General features: G+C 44.8%; 1 protein-coding gene across 9 annotated transcripts in view; it reads right to left on the minus strand.

Annotated features, from left to right (window-relative positions):
• Nucleotides 1–26485, minus strand: part of CADPS (calcium dependent secretion activator) — a 210509-nt gene that overhangs the window by 96297 nt on the left and 87727 nt on the right. For all 9 annotated transcript variants that reach the window (XM_061354231.1, XM_061354230.1, XM_061354229.1 and 6 more), the window contains exons 7-11: nt 17390–17501; nt 13344–13483; nt 11272–11338; nt 2711–2819; nt 1387–1599 (exon numbers count right to left, since the gene is read on the minus strand). In XM_061354231.1, the coding sequence (XP_061210215.1) occupies nt 1387–1599; nt 2711–2819; nt 11272–11338; nt 13344–13483; nt 17390–17501 (641 nt within the window). The remainder of the gene's footprint in view (nt 1–1386; nt 1600–2710; nt 2820–11271; nt 11339–13343; nt 13484–17389; nt 17502–26485) is intronic.

Consider the following 26485-nt stretch of genomic DNA (forward strand, 5'->3'; position numbering starts at 1 on the left):
AAGAACTCATTGACTAAACCCTCTGGGCAGAGGGACATACAATTCCTAGGAATGCTCTGAGGTCAGCACAACCCAGCCTGATCTAGATGCTACTCACAGCCAGTAAACATCCCACTTCCAAGAGGCCAATTCCTACATCCCATTTTGGCTTTCTGAGAGGTGTCCCTCCTTCGCGACCCCAATCCTTTACACCTTGCACCCCAAAGTCAGTGACATTACTGGGATGAAGAGGACGAGGGTCACTGAAATGCAAATACTGACTATAGGTTTGTCACACTGCATCACGGTACGTCTCACTCACAGCAGCAGCAATGCAAGGCAGAAGAGAGTCCAAAATATACAAAGCACGTGGAGGATACAAAACACAACAACAAAGCAGCAGCAAGCAGAGGTTTTCTGCCATAACAGCGACAGTACAGGTGAATGTCTTGCAGTGTTATTTTCTATACTGGCATGAAGAAATTAAACCAATACAAAAGACAGTCATGATATTGATAAACAAGGGGCAGATTTTCTGGGTTTCTTACAACAAAATACTCCATAACAGCTTTATAGAGGCTACTTTAAATTTTAAAATCTGATTTAAATCGAAGAATTTGCTAGTATTTAACACTTTTTCCTTATTTTACTTATATTTAATGATACCAATTCTTACATTTTGCTGAAACTAGCCAGAATTGCTGCATGTTACACAACAAAGGGGCTCCAGACGTGTGATGGAGACCTTCAGGAAAAATGAACGAGGAGGCATTCGTGTGGTTTATAATCAAATTACATTTGCAAGACAAAAGAAATCACTCTAAATTTCAAATTAAGCAAATTGGGTATCACTGCACAGGACATGCAGCATAGCTACGACTTAAAAGATGATTGCTTTAAATTCACATCTAACTGGCCTGCAAAGCAACCTGTTAAAAATACCATATGCTTTCCTACAGTTGAATATTCAACAGGAGACCTCTTTTTGTGTGTGCATTTCATACTTGCAAGATTTGCACCTGTAGTTCTGAGCACGTGATGTGTTTGATAGACAGCTAATGGCGCTAATGAATCGCTCTGATCTGGGTGTGCAGTTGATTGTGTGGGGGTGAAACACGTGTCTGCGGAAAGCAAGCTGGGTCTCAGGCTCTCAGATCCCAGCCTCTCCTCCATCAAGTATTGCACTTTAAAACACTCATTGACGAGTTCCCTAAGGAATTTTGTTTCTTGGGTTTGGTTGTGCTAAACACACAGTTCAGCTGGATCCACTGATGTAAAAAGCAGCTTAATGATAACAGAAACTGCACTTTGGAGTCAGAAAACACGTGTGCGAAAACTGATTTACATCAGTGCAGAAAATCTTCCCATCAAAGACTTCTGCTCTCTGGGAGAACTTAATTTACTTACAAAATTGAGAGATCGGGGCGTCTAGCTGGGGTACATTTCCTCCTTTAGCATTTAGCTTTTGTACTTGGGTAGGCGGCACAGGTTTGTGGGACTGGCCGGTAGCTCGGTACATGGCTTGGACCCACAGGATACGGTCCTGCTCATCGTCACTTGCAAAAATCACCGTGTCTCCTTCCTTCACAGCATTGAAGAATGCTCTGCCGCCCTCCAAACCTGGCAGGAGAGGAAGCAACAATGGAGTTTTGGAAGCATTGAGGCCATCAAGGGGATCTCCCCCTACTTCCCACCCCATAGCTGCCCCTGGTGCATCCTCAGCCAGCCCTGCACTGCCCCCAGCTGAGCTCATTCCCCTCCTGAAACTCACCTGCAATACAGCCCATCAAGTCCCCAGGTAGCACCCTCTGCATCACAGTTACTAAAACATGCCCCAACACAAATAGAATGGTTTCTCTCACCTACAGCCCTGATTGTGCAGGTCGCATGTGAGTTGCACCACTGGAGCCCCATTAAAAATGGGGTTTGAGTGGATGTGGTGGGAAGTTTCCCTTTAGACTGGGTGCATCAGTGCTAACGCTACATGAAAGGTGCTTGTATGATGTGCTTATTTCTGTCTTGGCCCTGAGTCAGCACCCACCTTCCCATTGCACTAATATGAGAATTAAATAGAATAAAGGTCTTGACAACCAACCTATTATGGTCTTTCATCTCCACTGGGAATACCATTATCCAGGGCATGGTGAGAATCACCTTGCTCAACACGTTGCCCCACTGGAATAAAGGAAACGTGGTGCTCCTCCACTTGAAGAAGGGTCTCACCGCTCAACAGGTACCTCCAGGTACCAGGGGGCTTTCTGTCCCTTCCCCTTGCCCTCACCCACATCCCTCAGAGATTAAATGGGGTAGGCAAAAACGCTGGATTAATCCCATGAGTATTTGCTACCATAAAGATAGGCACAGCTGCTAACCTTTTATTTAAGGAATATAATCTGAAGGACAGGTTAGGATCATTCCTTGATTTGAGCATTTAGTTCACAATCAAATTTCAGTAGGATTTAAGTGTCTAATTCACTCAGGGTCCCCAGAAGAGACGAGTCCTTCCCTCCTCTAGTGCAGCTCCTAGCTCAATTCCTTAGACCAATTTATTGTAAAGTCATGCATCGCTAATGATGAGTCGAAACACAATGATGAGTCTAAACACAAAGATATTTGGAATAAAGCTGATCACAGTTCAGCTGCATCAGGGGTAGAAAGAAGGGGTAGCGCCCCCCGCTTGGGAGCCATACACAGTGTGGTGAGCACCAGCAGCGAGCTATCAGCCCCATACCTGGCTGTGGGTCGGTGTAGTCCACAGTGTATCCGTCGAGCTGCAGCAGCTCCTGAGGCTCAGCTTTTTTCTCCCGGTAGCTGCACATAGCAAACGTATATTGACTAACCTGAAGAAAACCACAAAGCTAAGATGGCACCGGGTGAGCACAAGGCAATCCAAAGCACGTACAAATGCTGCAGGGGGGCAGGGTGTTTACAGGGGGCAGGGGGGGTAATTTTGACACTGGTCATTGCCCATCTGAGACAGACTAAACTCTGTACCAGGCTTTTCCAAAGCTCTCCCTTCACACACCCCCCTGCAGCAGGCATCTCATTCTCCGCACCAGTACATACAGCGGTTTAATTTCCTCCAAAAGAGGAAGCTCTGTGCTTTAAAACCCTCTATCATTCATCCCCAGACAAGTGCAAGAGTGACACCCTGTCACAAACAATGTGAGCTAAATTGCTAGGTGCCAGTCATATTAAAGCAATCTTAAGATCCCACTGATCTCGGCAGTTGTTGTCATCAGTGCTGTAAATGGCAGCTCTCACTCCTCTGAGGTACCATCTGCATGACACGATCCATTCAATGTCAAGCTCTTGACGGAAGCCGACTGAGCTGCGGGGGCTCTGCCAGGCTCCCCATTGCCTTTAGGAGGCCATCAGGCCGCATCAAGACCCTGCTCTACTCCCTGTGCTTGCAATCTGGATGCTCGGCGAGAAGCTCATCCAGGGAGGAGAGGATTCTCCTTACCCCAGGCTAGGAACTCACAGGGAAATTTACTGTCAAATGATTTCAAATGACTTTATAAGGTTGTGTCACATCCTGGATGCTTGACGTAGTTTTATCCATCTGGACATTTGCTTGACCTCTGGAGGAAACTTTAAAACTCTGGTGGGTGGCAATGGATCGTGCTTGTCATGTTGGGGAAGTTGGGAGAGGTACTGGAAGATGGGAGATTCTGGAATCCTCCTGGGCTGGGGACATTTTGCCTTCAAACTCCAGACAAATTGCTCTGCTACAAACACACATGCAGCACCTATTTTGGTGGCATCTATTCCTAATAAAATGTCATTTATTTAAGTCAAGGCACGCATCTCTTGGTATAGCATCTCCCAGCCTGCTCTCGGTTTACTGCTGCCCTCTACGGGCTTCTGCTAGCTGCCAGCCTGCTCCCAGCAGCCCTGCCTGCACCCTGCCTTCCTCCAGGAACAGCTCCAAAAGCCACCTAAGAATAAACTCTATCATTAACACATTTGTGGGAGTTAAGACTAAAAGTGATGCTTTAAGCATCTTGCATCCTCCTTAAAACTACCAGCGCTGACGAAAGATTGACAAGTAACAGACCAATAGCAGGAGCACCCCAGTGCATATTCTATGCTGTGAACTTTGAATGCATAGCAAAAGGCAAAAAAAAAATTAAAAAGATTAACGCGAAGGAATCTAAAAATAACCCAGTGCCCCACAGCACAGTGTTCAGACGCTCCTGCAGCGCTCATTCACTCACACTCGCAGTATATTGCTGCCACCTCCTGGATAAACGCTTGAATGTGATTTATTTATGGCAAGATGATGGAGATTTCGATCTGAGCAGCGAGGATTTGATTCCTCCGTGTTAACAGCCCGAACTTCAGGGGCTGCGCAATAAATTTCATTCCTGAAGTGAGTCAGTGCTAACCTATGCTGACACTGATTGAAAAGGTTAATATAACTGATGGGTTTTTCTTCTCTTCTCTGCTCTATAGTAACAGGTAAAATTCATTCAGTGGTTTTGTTTCTTCTCTGACCTTGAAGTCTGAATTTCAGGCTCTTTGTGTACAAAGGGACAGGATGAGGGGAAATGGCTTTAAGATGATAGAGGGGAGACTGAGATGAGCTCTTAGGCAGAAGCTCTTCCCTGTGAGGGTGCTGAGGCGCTGGCACAAGGTGCCCAGAGAAGCTGTGGCTGCCCCATCCCTGGCAGTGTTCAAGGCCAGGTTGGACAGGGCTTGGAGCAGGCTGCTCCAGTGGAAGGTGTCCCTGCCCTCCCGCCCATGGCAGGGGCTGGAACTGGATGATCTCTAAGGTCCTCTCCAACACAAACCGGTGTGTGATTCTATGAAATAATTTCACTCATCTTTGGACCTAGAGAAGATTCTTCATCCCTATCAATAAGCCAACCATACCAACACAACAAGAATGTATGGAAACCCACACAGGCATTTCAAACCTTATACTTCTCATGTTAAAAGTTATAAAAGAGGGATGTAGACAGCAGGCTTTGGTAGAGCCATCCTGGGACAGAAGCAAAACAAACTGGTCTCTCCTGTTAGCATTCACATGATTTCTTTGGGAGAAGCTGCTCTACATCATTATTAGAAGAGGTTTCTAGGAGAAACCTACAGGTGGGTCTACCAAGTGTGATGAGCCAGGGCCCATCAGGGCTCACATCAGCCTACTTGCCTACTCACACAGCTCAAGTGCAAAGCCCAGGCTCAGGGTTGCCCAAGGTCCTGGCAGGACACAGGCCAGGATCAAGCTGGAAGGAGGAGACAAGATACTGATGGCCTCTGGAAAAGAAGCTGACTGCCAGGCAGAGCGCCTGCGTCTAAACAACTTGAGCTACTGACTTCAAGGACTGTCTTCAATAGCCTGTCTGTCCTATCCCGCTGCCTAAGGCATTTGCTGCTTGGGCTCAGCAAGAAGCTGGTGCCCTGGCTACCAGTGTGAAGTGGCTCCTTCCATTCACAAGCAGTGGTAAATTAAAACCCGACGAAATGAGATTCTAGAAAGCTCTGTATGTCACAATTGTGCTTGGCTGCTGAACAGCACTGTAGGGTCAAGTGGAGATTGCAGCTTGCCTTTCACCAGTCTTCTGAAATATTGTGCTTTACAGAGCCTGCTTTCTGTAGAAGCTCAGAAGTGGCCAAACAAGTGAAATGGTTAATGGCAGAAATTAATCTTACAGCCTGCTGAGCTCACACTGAACTGTAGCTGAGTACGAGAGGGAGCGAGCAGATGGGATGGGCAAGATGGATGGTTTGAGTAATTGGAAAAACACAGAGAGGAAGCTGAAGGAAGACAGAGCAGAAATCTCTGCCCAGTGAGGGACAAACTCTCAAAGCAGCTGGGATTTCATCCAGGGACTCGAAAGGGCCAGGAAAGGAGCATCTAAGGAAGCTGAACTGAGTGAAACTAAAAGAAGCGTAATAATGCAGGGCTGCCCTGGTTGGTTCATTACAAATAAAGGGAAAAAGCTTTGAGAAATTATTTGAGACAAAAGAACAGAAGGAGAAGAAAGTGGGGAAAAAAGACAAAGAAATACAGGAAAGGGGAAGCAGACAGCAGGAGACAAATGCCAAAGTTCACTATTCCCAGCTGCTAAATTAGATCTGACTTTCCTGGCACTCAACCATATTCTGTCACCAGCTATATAATCCAAGTGATTAATAAACACAGTAGATGTGTATTAACCAGTCCTGACTTTGTCCTTGTTTTCCACCAGAGACTCCTGCTCTAGCAAGCACCGCTTTCCCCAGGATCCTGCTCAAACCTGTTAACTGTCGTGCCTTGCACTCCAAGCTCAGTCATTCGCCTCCCCCTTTCTCACTGTTGACATAACACCGCCCCACTTGGGTTAAATTCTTAAATGGACCTTTCCTAGATTAACAGCATGCATTTTGTCCCAAGGGAGAGAAACTGTGCTAAGATACTGCCAGCTGTAATACAGCTTTCCGCTTTGATGGGAGACTTTGTCCTCTGGTTGCAGCTGTACGTTGCCTCCCGAGCCCTTTCCTGACACAAATGAGCAGAGGAAATGATCTAGCTTAAAGAAGAAAATGTGAAAACAACAGTTTTCACATTTCAGCACATCTGTTTAGCCCTAAACAATTGCACATAGCAGTTGTCCTAACTTGTTCCTTCAAGCAGGAGGGAGTGCGTGATGGGAAGCCATCCAATATGAGCACGGATGGGACATGTTACACCATAGCCAGGTATAACAAGCATCTCTAACCAGTAGCTCCAAGCAGTTTGTATTTATCATCAACACTCAAGGTGTCTCAAGAATCACCACCTATGCACAATTCCCAGTGAGGGTCTAACTGAAAACATGATTTAATATTATAGGGACCAGCTACGGGTCATTTACCTTGATTTGAGGACCACAGTGAAGGACTGCTGGTGTTGCACACTGCAATTTTGCTGAACTATTTTCAAATCTTGTTGGTTATTTGGAGTTACTGAACATTTCATTTCATTTCATCCAGAGTCAGCTGAGTTTTGCTAAAAGCAGGAACTGTCACTGTTAGTCTAAATTATAATGAGTTCAGGGAGTCTGTCACCAGAACAATAGATCCAGGCGTAGACACTGCAACTGGTTTTAATCTGCAGAGATTTGATCTGGTTCCAACAACCTTCTGCAAACACCATCAGACACAATCAGCTGAAAACTGCTTCAAGCTACTCAGCAGACATGTCATCCAGGTACCATGGAGTGTTACTTCCCATATGCTGCCAGAGCACAGAAATGGGGTTATGACAAGGGAAGAAAAGATTCAGTCTGAAATCTCAATGGAATTAATTCACTTGCCCTTAAGAATCATTATATTTCCTACCACAAAACCAGCAAACCCACCAGAACCAACAACTGTTATTGCCAGTTACAGCACATTAGACTTTGCAAAGAATTGATGCAAGCTCTGCCAGCTACCAAAAATCCCAGCTTCTGCACAATCAAGAGTCTAATTGGCAAACTGGCTGAAATGTGTATGCTGTGCTCAGGCAGCTGATGAAGCAACTTGGGAAACACTTCTAACATCTGTGATGGCTGTACATTTTCTTTCCTAACCAGTCACTGAGAACTTTGCCCTAAACTGCTCCATTGCTTTGGCTTACCACTGCCACTGGCATTACTGTTGCCTTTACGAAGCATTTTCCTCCCTTGTGATGTTGTGGACCATTTCCATCCAAGCTCAGGGCCATATTCTGCCATCACTTTCACACTGCATATCTCAGGATTTAAAATTAGGCAAGTAACGAGTCTCTGCCATGTAATTTACATCTAATCAGTATTCTGCTCTTCTGCTGCTCATCTCAAAGGGTGTCTACGAGAAGGGTGGGCAGCATGCAGAGAGGACTGAGATTCATTTAGAGAGAAAACTATCCCCTCTGAATGCAGGGGTGCATGCTGGAGGAGCATGTGCAACAGCTCTGCCAGCCATACCATACTGCAAACCTTCCCCAAGGGGTTGAACCAAGTCCACCCAGCAATGCACATGCTGGAGAGGTCAGGCCCAGTTGTAGTAATGGCACAAAGGAACCACTCTCACCAACTACACCCAAACAAATCATCTCCACTCCTGTACAACCCTCACAGCTACAGACACAGAAGGTGCGAGGGATTATTCCACCCAAATTACAAGGCAGTCATTGCTCCTTTCCCCTTCTCTCCAGGCTTACACAAGCCAAGTAGCAGTGGGAACCCTCCCTGCAGAGCTCCTTTTTCTATACACACATGCATGCAAAGCCTCTGTTCATACCAGCAAGGCATTACCAACACAAGAGACAAATTGCCATCAACACCTTCCTCCTTGGTGCCTCCCATGCAGTTTGGCACTTTGGTGCCTTGTTGAAGTAGTTATGAAGAGTTTGAGTATTACCATGATTTTCTTAATCAGTGGTACCAGAAGGCAGAACAGTACCACCCAATAGCACTGAAGGAACTGAGTCTGCATCTATCTGAGATTGGGAAAGAGGGGCTGGAGAAGGCACAGGACCAAAAGAAGGAGAGGAGCTGCAATAGATGTAAAGAGCAGAGACAAGTGATCAGAGAGGAAACATTTCATTATCCATCCAAACATACAGCCTTGTCCTCCTGGTGGTGTCAGGAACTGACCAGACCACTACATCCCAAATGGACTTCATGCTTTGGACTCCAACTCTTGGCTCTGCTGTGAGCAGACTGGTGCAGATGAGTGAGCTCCCAAAACAGTTGCTGCTCCTTGTCTGTTCTTTACATAACGGAGCCAGCTCACCTTCCTGTGGGTGTTATTTTCTGTCTGTAGTTTAGCAGAGTTCAGAGCATCCCGGACATCAACACCTTTGCTGCCAATCCCTGTTCATATCAGCACCCATCCTTTGCATTGCATGAAAAGCAAATGACAAACATACGGACAGCAAAGTATTTTTATTCCATCTTTATTGCCTGCTGACATGTTCAATATGCTCAAACTACATCTGAGGGACTGCATAGAGAGTGTTTCTTGTTTATATTTGATGTACGGCAGAACACTTTACATTGCACCAAATGTTGAGCAAACGGTAACATAACAGAGAAGCTGCAGTGGTAGCTGGAATTTCTGAGGTGGGCTACAGAGACTCTCTGGGGGCAAAAGTCTGCTCATCTTATTCAAATGAACTGCTTTTCTGGCCAAATCCTGCTCTTACATGCCAAGTGACAAATACAGACCTAGTAACATGACAAAACATGGAATAACTCCGAGAGCTTCAATTCCACAGCAAGCTGAAGAATAGACAGCAACTGAAAACTAGAGAAGTTACTACAACCACGTAGAATGGCTGGAAGAAAGGCTCCTTGGAAGAGACATGGGAATACATGTCCAAACCTGCAAACCTTTCCACATAAGGGTATCAACAGGTTTATTTCAGGGAAAAGTTATCACAGGATAGAGGATTTCTCCTCTGGAGAATCCCTGTTCATAGGGAAAAAGGGACCAAGAACTTGGTCTAACAGGAATGAAGTACCTCTTGGGGAAAAGCAATAGTAGTTGCTCTACAGGTGATCCCAGACTGCCCCAGCACTTTAAACTTCATTTCAGAACATAATAAAGGAAACATACACACAAAAGCAATCCCTCAATCCTGGCTCAAGAACAGGGTCACTGCATAATGCTCCCAAAAGGCCTTTCTTTCATTATGGCCTCTGCTGCTTCTTACCCAGAAAACAGTTTGGGATTTAATTCTAGTGGTCTGGCTTTGCAAGGCAGTGGGTTGCCCTGTGAGGTGCCAAGTACCATAACTCACAAAGGACCTGGCCAGTCCCTGCACAGAGGGTGCACTGGCAAACCAGGTGCCCCTAGGAACGGATTACACAGATCCAAAACCCATCACTTTTACCTCAATCTAAATATAGTGCTTGGGCAGATAGAGGCATCTCCTGTGGCTGCTCTGCACTACTTCCCCCACTTCTGTTGCCATTCTGACCCCTTCTGGAGTACAAAATGAGCACTCAAGCTGTCGCTGTTGATCATACTTGGTTATTGGAGTAGGTATTCAACTGGTCTCTCCAAATAGGCTCCTACTTACATGGTTCACACACAACATAAATACATTTTACATCCCAGGATGGATTTTCTTATCTGCCACACAGTTCACTGCTATGGAGGCTGGCAGTGATGGACAAACAGGGAATGCAACTAAGTGACTGAGACAGATGAAGTAATAATTAACTCAAAACAAACTAACCAGTTTACCCCCAGTGATATAGGACCACAGAAGCTGGCAGTGTACAGTGAAGATGGACTGTGTGGAATCCTGTTACCATCACAGGAAAGCCAGCATACAAGCATGCTCCATCCCAAATGTGGAGGCTGGTACACTTGGATTACAACATCTCCTTTCTTATGCATGGGTGAAACCCCAGCTCCTCTGCAGCAGACCTGTGATCTGCTTCACCAGCAATAGGATTTCACCCTCTGACTTGATCACTTCAGATCTGTGCTGGCACAAGATCTCAGTGAGATTCCATGTTATTCCATCAGAGCACCTCTGTGTTGCTTTCATTACAGGACCCTGCACAATGCTCATACCCGGAGACAACACACTCTAAGGAACCCAGAGAGAGACGAACCCAAGAGGACTCTGTGGCTTTATCAGGCTGGTGTGAAGATGGAGCTGCTCAAACAGGGGTCCCACACTTCTGTGGCCAATGCAGTGGTTTCAGCTGCTCTTGGGAAGGGGAGGGAATCTAACACATCAGGTACTGACCAGACTGCTTCAGGACATAAGGAGATCTTCTCCCTGTTTCCCTGCAATTCTTAACCACGGTCAAATATACATGTCTACTGAAACTGGGAGGGCAGAAAATCAAAAGAAGAAATAGGGAAAAGGGAAGAAAGGCATCACAAAATGATCAATGAGAGCTGTAGACAATAAGAGGCAGTAATGAACGTGAAGGCAAGATCAATGTCAAGAATGACATACTAACTGAGGTAGCCAGTGATGAAACTTCTGTAGATTTCAGTGGACTTCAGGTTTTACCTGGAGGCTCAAAAGGGAGCATTTGCACCCAAAGTACCTCCAGCCAAGACAGACCGAGCTCCCTCCTCATTTCATTAATTCCTCACTACAATTGGCTCTCCATTTCACCAAGTAATCAGGCCCATCACAAACTCATGGCTAAAGGTCTCAACTGGGATATCCTTAAGAAGATTTATACATTTAGACAAAAATCATGACTTAACAGACACCCTACACAGAACCACAACTCAGCATCAACCACACAGCACCAAAAACAACCAGAGGAAAGACTTAAATATTTCATGTTGCAGTTTAAGATCACTTCTAGTTAAATCTGTTACCTGGACAAGGACAAAGAATCGTTTCTTCCATCTCTTCCAAACATTTTTACCAATGGCCCATAAATATCTAGAAGAAAAGAACAGGTGAATTCAGTACACAAGTGACTATATGCTCTTCTCTTGCTTTTCAGTGTGTTTTCTAGAGCACCTGGAAGCTGAATTAATACAGAAGCAGGAGTAATTACAAACTCTTAAGCTCAGCAACATTCATGGAAGTGTTTATTTCTAGCCTGAACAAACAACTTATAAAGAAAGTGACATAAAAAGCTCCCAGAGTCTTAACGTTACACAGTATTAATTCTTTGTCTTTCACAACATGCTTACAATTTAGAAGCACTTGAATGCCAGCGAATAGCTATGACATGGTCAGGTGGGTTAAGAACACATTTGCAATGGAAGAATTAAGGCAGAGAAACCTCAAATGTTGCTTTAAGCCTCATAAAACCATTTGGCTGAGAGGAGCTGTCAAACAGAAGGACACTTTACTACATCAAAACCAGTATCCACCGGATTGACTAAACCAGGACCCTTTGCTGAACAGCTGAAGGTGAATTCCTAGAAATTGGTTGGTTACAGATATTCAAGCAAACTGAATAATTTCTAAGGAGGGGTGAATTTACTGTTTTCTAGAAAGGAATAATTAACTTTTAACATTAGTGTCTAAATTGCATTTAATCTCTGCGATGAAGTGGCCACCGTGACACTGTAATACAAACACACAAAAATAGCGGCAGCATCAGATTAATAGCAAAACCAAGGACATTATTCATGGTTACGTTTCATATATATCATTATAATTACTTCAGTTCTAGTTCAATAAAGAGAAAAACAATTCCTTTTTGGTTATGCTCCTGGTTCCTTATGCTAGAAGAGATACAGCATATTCCTGGTAAATGTTTAATCCACAAAACTCCAAGTCATGTTCATGTTTGCACTGAGTTCCTGGCTGGTTCAAGAACATGGTTACTTGTCCTATTAGTGCCATTAACATCAGCAGAAAGACAATCTCAGTTCTGAGAGCATGCCAGTATTATAAACTACATCATTTTAAGCAGCATCTTGCAAATCAAATGTCACTTGCAGAAAGCCTGAGGAAAGCCTGGACTGCTCAGCCCTGTTGCTATGAGCTGTGGTTAAGGAAACAAGTATGATGGGTGAACTGTCCTTTCTTGCTTTTGGTACCTGTGGTCATGATGGAAAAATTAAAGTTCATATGTGGCTACTGGCTCTGATCTCATTAGCAGAGAAGACAGGAGGAGAAGGAATAAAAAAAAAAACATGAGTGATCCAAACCATCTAATAATGGATTGAATCTAACAAAACACGATGAAAACAGAAATGAAACCAAGTCACTTTTATAGCACTGAGAACATAATAGGTAAAGAGTTATTCAAAAGAGTGACTTTCCTGGACAGTTTCTATTTTTTATCACATCCTGTGACCTGAAGAGCAAACAGAGAAAAGCCTTGCCAACGGCATTAGCTAGGTCTTGCCAAGGATGATTTAATTTATAACTGCATGGCACAAAGGTGGAAGCCAGGGGTGGGTGTCAGGGATTTCCCTTGGCCCTACATCCTCCACCACTCCCATCTGGAGAGCTGAGGTTTCCCTTTTAACCTTCCAGATCATGACTCCAGGCAACTGCTATTTAATTGTGCTGTGTGTCTCTCTGCAAATAATGAGAGTCACACTGGAGTGTATTTCAAGCGGAAGGTGCGCTGTGCTTTGGTTCTGAGAAGTCAATACAGGGAAATACAGAATACCTTAGGAAACTACACCATTTTCAACAAGAGAGGCAGGCAGCTCACCCATTATTTCCTTAGAGGAAAAAAAAAACCAACCTAGCAATTTACTGAGGAGTACTGTTTGGCTGATATGCATTAAAAAGACTGTGCTGAGAACATGGAAAGTGCATTATAAATGACTGAACTAATGATATTTTTACATTCATCTTTCTTTTGACCTCCTGTGACCTTCAGAAAAAGAGTTTCTCTCCCGGAATCTTTAAAAAAAGAGGCATTTTCTACTGCACATTCATAACAAATTGAGTTCAGAGTGAGACAAGCGTTTACCCAGAGTGCTTCATGTTTTGAGGCTTATCCATTCTCACGGCAAGCTTGATCTTCAGGTCTTGATCTGGGCAGTTTTTGGAAACGGTCATTTTGTGCCATTCTGATTGCTTTGGGCTATTGGGAGTAGGGTGGAGAACAACCTGCAAGCATTAAAAAACAAAGTTAAAGGGAATTATTCACAAAATGGGTTTTAATGGGGAACAAAACTGCATCAGATGAGCTGCTTTTGCCCTAAAAGTCAGCCTGGAAATTTCTATTCACATCAGTGAGGATGGCTTTTTATTGCTTTTTTTGAGGTACATCTTACTATTTTGAGAATAGGTCGTATATTCTTTGGATCCTATATCTACTGTGCTATTGTTCATGTGGCTGTGCAGAACTGCATTATCAGTTCCTTTCATTTAAGAAAAGATCATGATAAATGAACTTGTAACTGTCCAGGTAAATCAATCTAGAAGAGATGGTGGACTAATGTGAACAGCAAACCAGCAACAAGTTTTTTTTGTAGAGGTTGCTCACTGCAGTCTCCCATTTCCAGATCTATACAACTTGGTCAACATCCAGCCTTCCTGACACTTCCCATGTGAGGGGTGCTCTTTCGTGGGCTCAGAAAGCTGATCCACTGCTATTGTCAGGTTGTGGGGAAGCTGGCTTCAGTTTTTGCTTACTGTTAAGACTGGATGCAGTAGGTCACATTTTAGGGAGGCTGGTGTGTTTGGGGTCCCTTCCAACTCAAACCATTCTATGATTCTATTCTCCCAGAACTACACCACATCTACCATCCTCTCCTGATGCTGCCTTATGTGTCCTTCATGGCAGCTTAACCCTCTCTCTCCTATGCTTATTCCTCTTCTGATGCTTTCTCTCGCAGAGGTGACTTTGCCTGGCACAAATTCATTCAAGTCTCCATTGTCCAGTGGTGAGATAAATCTCCTTTAAACCCATTCACCTTTCTGCAAGCAAATTATTTCACAAATGGAAACATTCCCCCTTGTTATTTGATGTGCTGCTGTTACTCATCCCTTGATCACACTTGGTCCATGCTCCTGCCAAACTCCAGCCCCAACCATAATCTTGTATTCCTCTGCTCTTCAACTTTACTGCTGAGTCTACAACCAAAGGCTGTTTTCCACCAAAATATCCTTGATGCTATTGTCCTCTGATGAATGATTTTAGAAGTCTCTTACGAAGCCTGAGGTTAACATCAGTAGATTCTCAACTTCACTCTTATGCACCAGCATTATTTATCATTTCTTTTATTGAATTAGACTAATGCTTTCTCTGGCAGGAATCTGAACCTATCATTAGTTACATAGATAACCTAGCAACACCAGTCTCTACTATATCACTCTTGGATAAACTACAATTCAGCAAATACTGAAGACAAAAAGAGAGTCCTCCCTGCAGGGTGGTGTTAGTGATACAGATGGCCCCAAATTCTGAGGAATATCCGAGGACCCCCATATAAGGCAGGTGATGAAAGCACATAGACTTGCATTAAACTGCATCTCTTGGCAAGGCAGCAGCCACTCAGAGTGTTTGGGATGCTCTCTACTTTGATTTCTAACTCCTTTTCATTAAAAAGCGCATAAACTTTCCTCAGTGTTGTTGCAATTCATGGCTCTTCCCCTCCTTGCTCTCAGTAGATGAAGTCTTGGCACAGCTGAAATCGTGGGAGCCCTGCCACTGGCTTCAATAGGGCCAGGATGTATTCCCATGCCTTAAGCTGCCCATCCAACAGTTCAGGGCTTGGGAGCATTTTCCAGCTCTCCCTGGTGAAATGAGGAGTGCCGGCTGGCTGCCAATTCAATGCTTGCAATAGAAAGTGGGCATTGTACAGGCCTGGCAGAGCACAAAGCTACTTCTCAAAGGGCAGCGAGCATGGGTGTTTTTGTGTATACAACCTGCTTCCCTCCTCTCTCTGTGCAGACAGGTCCCTGCCCACTCCACCAACTAAACCAGGGGCTTAACATGCTCCCGGTTTCATTATTTCATTACAGAAGAAATCCTGATGCAGCCTGAGCAGACACGTGTCATCTCTCAGCTTCTCCGGGCACATTGAGCATCCCTTTGAAGTCTGGCCATTTGAAAGCACTGGTGGCCATGGGCCAGGGGAAATCACGGCCCAGCTCCCTGTGCTTGCTGCTGCTGGCCCATGTCCTTCAGCTTGCAGAAGCTCAGGGCCAAGGGATGGCTTCCCGCTGGATAGGAATTAAAGCGCATCAGTGGGGCTGGCTCATCAGCGTTTCAGGGCAACAGGGGCTGCTTTGGGCCCTGACATCCTTCTCAGAACAACACGCCTAGCTAATTGCTTCCCGGGACCAGCAAAGTCAGCACTGCTCATGCTTGCCAGTGGAAACAAGACTTACAAAGCAAGCGGGTCTACGCTGAGTGTAACTGCTCAGGGGGAAAAGCCCTGAATGGCATCGTGGCTGGCTGGGTGAAAAGATCTGCTCAGCATGCTGCACTGAATAAAGGCAGCAGTACCGAGCTGTCTGAAAAAGAAAGGTTTGAAAATAATCCTGAAAATATTATGAAGCTGTGCAGCAAAGCAACTGTAGGTCTCCAGCTGGGGTACTGCAGCCTGGTGTGGTCATCTCCTTTGTTAGAAGAGGAGGAGGACATGGAGAAAGGAAGGACCAAGGTGTGGATGGGGGAAATGCAAACAGCTGTGACCCTCTTCGAATATAGGATTGATAGGACAAAAGAAGAGGCAGCTTTGCTTTTCTCTCTCTCAAGTGCAATAACAAAGGATGTTACATGAATGTGAAAACAGTTAAAATGAACATAAATTATATGAGACAAAAATCACATACAGCACTTTCCACCATAAAGACATAAACTGAATCAACTGCAAACTAGGAACTGAAAGAACATTTGGCACTTGCATGAACAGGATGAACACAAACTCACATTAATTAGGAAAAACTTTGTTGCATGGACAGACTCTCCTGTGTTAAGGCATAAGCAGACATGGAGTTAGCAAGAAACATCCCAATGGGTTAGTCCACAATTGGAAATACCGCATTTGGGCTTGCCACAGGATCAGTGGGTTTCTTGACCATGGCTTTCTTGTCCACAGCCATAGAGACAGGGCAGGGAGCAAGGTGTGCTGCAGACAGAGCCCAGCGTGCTCCTGGAGATTGCTCAGGCTATGCTGAACTGTGACCCAGGAGGTGCAGCCACTCTTACCCTGAACCAGTTTTCATGGGGCCTTCACGACGCTGATGCTGCTGAAGAGCTGAGGAAGGCATGGCAGGGAGTTTGCCGCCACTTATGCCTGGGGCCAACACAAACTATACAAATCTATGGAGATGAACTGAAATGTCCCACATCCACAGAAAAGCGCTGTCCACAGATATTCTGGAGCTGTCGGCTGCAGCAATGGAGAGTCACCAGTGGGCACTGGTTTAGAGACCACAGTTGGGGGGCAGAGATGGGGTGGGAAGGTTGGCTCTGTGGCCAGTATCCTGGGAATCTGAGCTCTTTGCTATTAACACCATTGATGGGAGCAATGAGAGCCCCCATGTTTTACTCCCCAGTGCAGCCCCTCTGAAACCACCGGTTCAGTCACAGTCCCCAGGGTAAGCCAGGATTTGAAGCCCTTTGCAGTGAGTACTGCAGTCAGTGCTTTCAAACGCTCAAACTGTGCACCGGCTGCTCAGCAGATATGAGAGCAGCTTAACACTCTCTTGCCAAACTTCAATCCGTTTTTTTTTGCTTCAGCATAATCCCCTTTTCTGCCTCAGGAATGTCCATTTCCGTAAGCAACTTCTAAGGCTTTCCGGACTGCCAATATCACACACAAGATCCTCTGCCTTTGCTCAGTGCAGGCACAGCCAGCTGAAATGCTGCCATTAAAAACTCACAACAAAGACAGCATGCGAGATGCACTCCTTTACAGCAGTGGAGAGCTTTCTTTTCCCCCGTCTTGAAGCTTGGCAAAAAAGCAGAGCATGTTGTGCTCCAAGGATATTTCCGTACAGGAGAGATTTCTCTAGAAAAGCAAGGCCAGAAGGAAGCATTATTAAGCTCAAAAATCTTACCCTCCCAAGCTCTTTGTCCTCCAAAGCCAACACTCCCGTGCTCTCCGTGAACAGCTTCACCTTCACTGCAGGAAGCGCGTGTGTTGTCGTGAAGTCTCCTTGGGTGCCCCAGCTGTGAAAATAAGGACATGGAGATGCTCAGATCAGCAGCACTACAGTGTGGGCATTCAATGGTTAACTGAAAACGTCCTGTGTGGCACATGCCAAAGTGGCTGGGCTGGCTAATTGACAAGGGCATTAATTATCTTCTTTGGGAAATGTGGGACAGATGTTTGGAAAACCCATGATGGTTCTCTGGGGGGAAAAATGAGAGTATTTGGGAGCAGTGTGAAGCAAAATTTAAGAGAACTTTTTTATTTAGAAAGAACAATATGTCTCCTGCAGTGACAACCTATGTAGCCACAACGGGAGGTGAGGATTGAGGACATCTGCACTCAGGATATCTGCAACTGCTCATGCTCCTGCTCTTCTCTTGTCTGATTGACCTCTTCTTTCCAGGCTGGTAGGGAGGTTTGCTTTCTCTGAAGAAACACCAGTTTAACCTGGGTTCTCTTCCAAATCCCAGCCTAGCCCTCCAGCCCAGGTAAAGTTCAAGCCATTACATCTGGAGTAATCTGTTTGCTGGGACTGCACAGCAGGACACCAGCTCCTTGGGGATGGGACAGCAGTGACCAGAAAGTGGCCACCCCTCCAACTACATAACGAACCAAGACCTGAGACCACCATCTACTACTTGTATTCTAGTCCTGGCTGGTTCCATGGAGGGGAGCATTATGGAGGATGAATGGTGACACCCACAATGTCCTGACCTGTGCTGGCAGGTATCCTCATGGGGTTCTCTTAAAGACACCCAGATGTTATGCAGCAGTCATCGTTGATTTAGAGACAGTGGGGGGGAAAGAAACCCATGAAACACACTACCCCTGTTCAATACCCTAACAGGCTTTTCAAACAGGCTCCTGAAGAGCCTCCACAAGTGGTGTCACTCAGAACAACACATCAAATTAGTCACCTGTTTTCAGGTTTTTGAGATACAGGAAAACTTCCCCTCTGGCAAACTGGCACAGACTGAAGAGGGTCACAGAGCAAAAATTAAGTGGAACTTGAACTGATGCCTATTGGTAAGCTTTAAATAATGTTGAAAGCAGCAGAGAAGAAAATACCTTCCACACTAAGGGGTAAAAAGTCATGTTTGAGACTTCACGGCTGCGTTTCAAGCTTTGTTTCTATGGCTTAGAAAGTTAGAAACTTACTAAAATTAAGCCAGACAGAAACTTCCAGACAGAGCAAAGCAAAGCATCCCTAAAACCACACTTGCCCTTGTCATCAGAGAACAGGGCAGCCAAAGACGAAGGGCAGAGGAAGGACTAGGGAAGAGCTCACCACTGGCAAGGAAGAGGCTCCTCAACATCTGATCATGCAGAGGCCCAGTGTGAAACTAGCAGATAAAAAAGTGCTTTTTATATTTTTTGTTCTCTTTGTTTTATATATATATATATATATATATATATATATATATATAAAAAATTCATTGGGAACTAGATTTCTATGCTGTTCCCAGCTACCCTGAAAATTCATCACACTGAACCTCATGCAAAGTGTACAAGCAAGCTTGAAGAATAATTACAGACAAGGTGCTGCTTGTAAACAAAGAGTGTGGCATGAACAAATCCTCTGAGTAATATGATGGAACACACACTGCAACTTAGAATACTGCAAGTCAGATGAGAGATTATGCCATATCTCACTAACAACTTCACCCTCATGCTATTAATGACACTTATTCTACATTGTCCTCAAACTAGATGCTCTGCTGAAGAAATGCAGTTCCCTTGAAATGACTGAGAAAAGGCTCAGATGACGTGGTCTAGTGACTAGATATTCTTTAAACATAAATACCAAACAGCGGATTTTGCATTTGGAAGGTTACTGGAAACAATAATTTACTCCTTCCTGCACACAAAAGGTACGGATTTATGATTTACTCTTCACTGAGCAAATTTTGTCCAGCTGAACTTAGCAAATGAATGTGTTCAGTGCAGAGCTGATTAACAAACTCAGTTTCTTTGCCAGCTTTGCTCTCAAGTTTTCTCTCCTGGTGTCACTATTCCACATATTTCATCTTTTATGATGATGCATCAAACTGCCACCAGTGTCAGGGAACAGAGGCTTAAATTATCTACAGCGCTACAGGTCCAGCCACATCCTCAATATTCTATCCTTTCCATGTGTGAGCCATCAGCTACCTAATAAATGTTTTAAGCATAAGAAACAACCTTATTTTCTATTTGCAGCTTTAGATCACAGGTTATGTTTTCTCTCTTTAAAAAACTGTGTTGTCACCAGCAGGAAAAGTAGGAAGATAATCTTGCTTTGGGTAAGAGGCGAAAGGAAGAAAATATCCAACCTTACGCTGTGTATTTTGACAGCATCTGCTTTATAGAACTCATATCTCTGTTTACTATTAAAAAGCTCTTATTTGCTGAAGCATTCCCAGACCATATGTTATCAACAAATGTTACTAACCAAATACAAACAGTAATTTTCATTAGGTTTCCTTCATGAGAACAACATTAACCACAAAGGGAATAAATGTTTCAAATGACAGTAAACATACATAGCAAACCCTTGACAACACTGGTGCTTACATATTCATACCCCCAAAAGCCCTGAAAAGATCTCAGCCAACAGAGACCCTTCGAAGTTGGGTTTTGTGCAGGTTGAAGCCTGTGGTGATGTCATTAGTTGCCATAGTGATGCTCAGCATAAGTCCATAATTCATGTCACTGAAACATCATTTGTATTCAATCTAAGCACACGGTTTATCTGGGCTGTGTATTAAATTATTGTTCAGAAAATTAGCTCTGGACAGTAGTTTGGTATTAGGATCTTCTGAGGGACTAACCAAGTAATGGTTTCATTCCCATATTTAATCCTTAAGCAGGTGATCACTGCAGGAGTTTATAGCCTCCGAAAGTGCCTTGGGACCCGTTCTGGGCAAATCTCATGACACAGCCATGCTATCTTGTCCCCATATCACAGCTCATGCTGACACTTCAAAGCAATAATACATCTGCAAACAAGGACAAATAATGTCCATTAATCCACCCATCTTTCCACATATATACATGGAACAGAAAAGAAGACCACAAGCAGGAAAATCCTGACAGTACTTTCTGACAGTTAGAACCACACTATCTGTGTCCCACTTAAATCCTCAGCCCAGCACTTGTTATTGTCCAGTTTATCCCAAAGCCTGGAGCTGACCAAGAAATGTTCCTGTGCACAGGGACTTTGCTAGAATTACCACCCTATTTGTGGCATCTCTGCTGTCCCAGTGATATCATTAGGACCTGCTTGTGTCTCCAGGGTTTATAGTTAGGAATCAAACTTACGATGAGCAGGCTAAACTCTTCTAACTGCAAACAGCCAGAGAATGAGATATGCCCCTGGTGATCTTCTGGCAAAGCTTCAGGCTGATGCTACTCATACATTCCCAGCTTACAGACAAAACAAGTAAGACCACCTGGGATCCTCATGTTGCTGCTGTACCAAGCTCTTACCCTTTTCTGCCATAAGGTCACTACAGAAAGAAGAGTCTTCATCTTATGAATGTGAAGTGCTTTACATCCTGATATTTGGCCTTTGAGTGTTACCAAAACACAGACACGGCCATTATAAAGTCATAAATTACTACATAGCCAAAAAGACAAAATCATTCAAATGCCAAAGCACTGCTCTGTTACAGAGTGTAAGCAACTGTTAGGGATATGAATAAGGCTTGAGCTAAACCCTGCAAGAGTCCTTGTCCTGATGGCACTCACATACCACATCAAACCCGGCAGCAGGGTCTCTGACTCTAGCTGTTTTTCTCCACAACATCCCACTTTTATGGCCTAATCAATGATTTTCTTATCCATCCTTGAGAGATATTGACTTAGTCATTTCACCTCCAGTGTATAAAAGTTCCCCTAAAGGGAATTTTAGCACCCATGACTTTCACATCAGTGAATACACATGTTAATACTCAGGAGAATGCATTAAGTTCCTGTACTGTGGTCTCCAGCAAGTCTGCTTTGTCCCTGCCTGTTTTGAAACACTAACCCTTCTTCCATCACTGCTCTTTCAACTTGATCTAACCAGGACACCGATGCCTGTGATTTCTATAAATAACAAACAAGCACAACTGTGTTATACTGGTGGGCCATGAATGAGCCCTGGTAAGCAGCTCGGCCTGTCAACAGGCTAACGTGGGAGCAGCTGGAAAGTGATGTGCTTTTGGCATGGTTGACAGTTAAACATGATCTATGTCCGGTTGTCATGGGCTTCAGAACTGCCAGAGGACACCTTTTCTCCCTCTCCAGATATAGCTATTGAGATGGGTTTGCTTGCCAGCTTGTGTGGAATAAACATGAAAAAGGTCAGAAAATAGAAGTAAAAATGTGTATTCAAGGAGAGCTACGCTCTTCCCTTGGTGAGTTCACTCCAGGTGTCCATCACACTCAATGTACACAGCAATATCCTGGGGCATGCCCAGGGAGATGCTGTCGTTTTGTTCCCACAAGTTGACTGCGTAAGTATAGAAGCCTTGCAGAACAATATTCCTGCACATTGGTCAGATTTGCAGTAGTTCATTAAGCCACCTGCTCAGTGTGGCTTTTCAGATGTAACTGAACCAGCAGCAATTCCTGTCCCCTTCCACACCAGGAGCACATCCTTGGGAATGCAGAATGTGCAGCTGATCTCATCCCTGCACACAGCCCCCTTAGCCAGCATCACCCATCTTCCTGCAGCAGACAGCTGCCCACAGAGGCAGGAAGGTCCATCTGAAAGACCTTTAGTAGATGTGACCATGCGTGGGACAAAATCTGCAAGGCCAGCTTAACCTCCCTTGCTGTCCTGGGATGGGATCTGCTGGAACTCAAGGACCATTCTGGCTGCCTCCTTCATGAGCTGCTGGTGCAGGCAGGAAAGGGCTGTGCTCCACGCACTGCTCTTCATCCACATCCTTCACCTCGACTCTGCCAGCACCCACACCAGTGTGTCTGTGTCCCTCTGAAGCTGGTGAAGGGAAGCTCATCAAGAGAGTGGCACAGACAGCAGCCTTATAAGACACTGCCTGTGTGTCTTATTCTCCTTTTTTGAGGAGACACGTATCAGCAAAGTCACCTTTTGCTGGGTCACTGCTTCACCTGGAGGGATGTTTTTAATCCAGCCTTGGTTTCTCAGCTGACTGCAGTGCCCAGCTGTGGTGCCTGCTGCAGCTGGATCCTGCTCTAAGAATGGAGAGGTCCAATCCCACTTCACTGCTGGGAGACTGAAATGCTATGTACAAGTCTTGGTCTAGATCTTCCAGAAATCCTGCCTCACAAATGATGGTGTTTCTTCTTTATCCTATTCCCTCCCTCCCAGAAGAGACCTTTCCAGGAAACAGCCTTTAATCTTGGGCCATAAAGCATGCATGCCCAAACCTTGAGCACTGAGAAAAACAAAAGTTAGAGAAGCAGCATACCAGGCCCTGAGCTAACCCACCTCCATGCAGCTGATGGAGTAGTACACCTTTCCCTCTAATGTAATGCTAACGTCTGTTTCCTTTTAACGTATTTCTAGAGATACAAGTAAGGAGGAAAAGAAACAGTTTTTAAGTTTGTTTAACAGTTAAGTGTATGTGAAGAAGCATGCAGGAAAGCTTTTTATTATATTCTCTAATGCTTTACATATACCAACCATTCAAAGATATAAAATAGGGGTTGACAACCAGCACTGTGGTTATCATGATCTTTCTGAACTTCTCTTGCCCACACTCAGAAGCTGCAGTTCATTACAACAGACCACACACAGACTTACTCATCTCAACAGCAAAACCTGATGCAGGGATGGCAATAATTCAAACCAGGATGAAAATGCTCATTTCATTATCAGAAATGAGTATTTGTGAACTTCTAGGAATGACGTAACTGAGACAAAGATGCCGTGTGCTGAGCCCTTCACAAGCAGGCAGCTCACTCCTCTTTGGAAGCAGCGCTCACACCTGCACCAGCTGGGTCACAAAGCTGTAATAAAAAGAAGTAGGGCATGCCAAAGCCTTCAGGAGAATATATATTTTCTGCAACTCCCATGGTAATGGCAATGGGTAACAGGGGTATGGTTTGTGTCTGAGACTCAAAAAAACCCAAAGGCAGCAGAAGGATCCAGGCTTTGTTTTAGGGTCTTCAAGAAAACCCACAGCCTGGGTCACACAGCTGGGGACCCACAGGGTCTCATAAACCACAACCAATTTGGGGATGCTGTGTTAGGGGTAATTATAAACTGGTTTGCAACTTAACTGCAGTAGGGCTGAGATCAGCTGAGCTCTTCCAAGAAACATAACCCAGTGGGTGATGCACCACCTCAAGAGGTATCACTACTGAAAGGTAAAAGATGATTTAGAAACAAAGTAAGGTGTTGAGTAAAGACACCAAACAAAGAAGGAATCACCTGTTCTGCAGCATTCAGCAAGTGCATCACGCTGTGGATGAACCACAAGAGGTGTCAATACCTCCCACCAGTAGCAACCAGCCACCAACAAAACAGCAACTCATTTAATTCATTTGGTGGGTTTTTATGGGACTGAGTTTGGATTTCACATGCTGCAGGGGGCCTCAATGGAACCGTGTCTCTAAGGAAAGGATTTAAGATTTAACTATCAGGAGAGAATGCTAAGACACAAGACCAATGACAGCTGTGGAAAAACACAAGTTTAGGGGACTGTAGTACCATGCACATGTGCCCGTGTCACCTGCCTTAGGCTCCTGCTATTACAATAAGAAGAAATCTAATTAATAATCAGTGGAGTTGGGCCTTAATTTGCCTCACCCTAATTTAGAGGCAGCAAGCAGATGAAATGAAGCCTGCCCTAAAAGCACTCCTGTATTTCCAATTGCTAAGAGGAGTGCTGGAGGTGCTGCTGCAAGTGCACAAGAAAGATCTGAGAGGAAAATCTCAAAGCATATATAAAGAAGCAGAGAATCTTCTACATTTCTGCTCATGCAAAAATGTCCTGGGCTAGGAAATACCATTCAGGTCTAAGGTAGGCACATTTCCACTCTGCCTTGAGAGAATGGTTTGCATCTGTAACACATCTTCATACCCAAGGGATGCTGAGCCTCCTCTAGGATTCCTCCCATGGTTAAAGTCTGATGTGTTTACTCACCTTCAGAACAGGATAACCAAAGTCATCAGACACAGATCGACAATGTGCCTACTTTGGTTCACGTTTGCTCTCCCTCTCTGCTGACAGAACAGCCTTTTAGACCCATCCCCTCAGAAGGAGCTGAGCTGAAGTGGGAGTGACAGCACAGATTCAATTTCTCCTTTCTTTTCCTGTATAGACTTCACACTGATAGGAAAACCTGCTTTCACCAATGCCGGTACTATGCAGGTGATCAACACGATCCCTGCATGCACAGAATGCAGTGGTGGTACCTGCCTTCCCATGGAGCTATGTAATGCCTCTGCATGGAGCACTGGTGTCTGCTAATGGGATAACCCAAGGGCTGAGTAAGTTAATTGTTTCCTGTGACATCCCAATTCCTGCTGAGCATATAATGCTCCCTCTGCTAAAAAAAATAACAAAAAAAAGCAGCATTAACAATTATTTTGCTTAGAAAAAGGGTGATCATTTACCCAAAACCACAACTGCAGAAAGCATGAGGGTATTATCAAAAAGGTGATCTGAGACAGCATGTCCCTGCGGTCTGGGCTCCTCCTAGCAGCAGCTACGGATGTCTTCCAACCTCCAGCATTTCATGGGCTGTCCATTTCTTGTTCGCACAGCTCCGAGACACAATGTAGGTGTCACGCACGCAGACACCATCTTGCTGAACATCATGCAGCCAGCAGCACCAGACAGCTGACAAAAGGCACCATCTCTCCCTCCAGGAGCTGCAACTCCCACATCCTCAAACTGGCTACGGCAACACTACGGCTGCCGGCTGAGAGAGAAATCTGTCTGGGAGAGCATCACATCTGCGACTGAGCACGCAAGGTGCAGAAGGAGCAGGGTAAAGCTGACGGAGCCTGCAGCAAAGCAAAGCTTGTGAAGGTCTGCTCCTGCTCTGCTTGTGGCTCACACACAGTCCCCACAGACCCCGCTCCTGTGCCAGCACCATGTCTCTCAGCTGCCAGGGCACCGCAGCCAAGAGGAGTGCTGCTGAGGCCGACACAGCACAGCTTTAGGAACCCAAAGCGGGATGATTTTGGCTACACAGAAAATGCAGCACTTGGTTTCTGTTTCCTGAGCATAGCTAACACACGGGAAGTGTTGGGAAGTTGTAAGGAGGGATGAGAGATGGATTTAACCACATAATAGCTATTTATGGCCACGAGATGGCATTCCTGCCCCAGAGATGTCCCTCTGCCATGCCTGCACCCAGCCCAGCCCCAGCCCCTGTGCCCAGGACCACACACTCCTCCCAGCCTGCTTCACCCCAGGCTGTGCTTCACTGCAGAAATGGCACGGCTGGTTTGTATGTGAATGTATAGCAGTGTTATTCATTACAGTCTTTGGGGTACGAACAGGGAAAATAAGTAGGGTGATTACTTAGCATGATTTAAATGACAATTGCTTTTCAAATGCCCTGTGCTTTTGCTTATACTATGATATTGCAATTAGAAGAGAAAAGCTCAGCAAGACGAAATGCAAATGTAAGCCCAGCAACCTTTTACTGGGAGGCCTGAGCTGAAAGAATAATTTCTTTTATAAGGGCTGCCTACTGCATATGCTTCACCAGTATATCTGCTTTGGATACAGCACAAGTTAGTTTCATTCATGAAATGGGTCTGTGTGCATTTACTATCTGTGGTCGTTATCACTTCTTGTATAGGGTGACTGTAACGCCAAGCACAGGCTAATCAAAGTTTCCTTTGGCCAAAGATGCCCCTCTGAACCAGCTACAGAACTATGAACCTCACAGAATGATTATTTAATTCAGGCATGGTTAATCACTTCTATCAAATGTTACCATGTTGGTAGAAAAATTATATAACTGCAGCTAGTTAAAGGCTTGGTTATGATTTAGACTTAATAAGGCTATAGCCTTAATGCACTGCCAGCTT

The sequence above is a fragment of the Neopsephotus bourkii genome, unplaced genomic scaffold (assembly GCF_033783945.1).
Source record: "Neopsephotus bourkii isolate Nb327-2 ecotype Australia unplaced genomic scaffold, CSIRO-AGI_Nbou_v1 NB_719, whole genome shotgun sequence".
Taxonomy (NCBI): Eukaryota; Metazoa; Chordata; class Aves; order Psittaciformes; family Psittacidae; genus Neopsephotus; species Neopsephotus bourkii.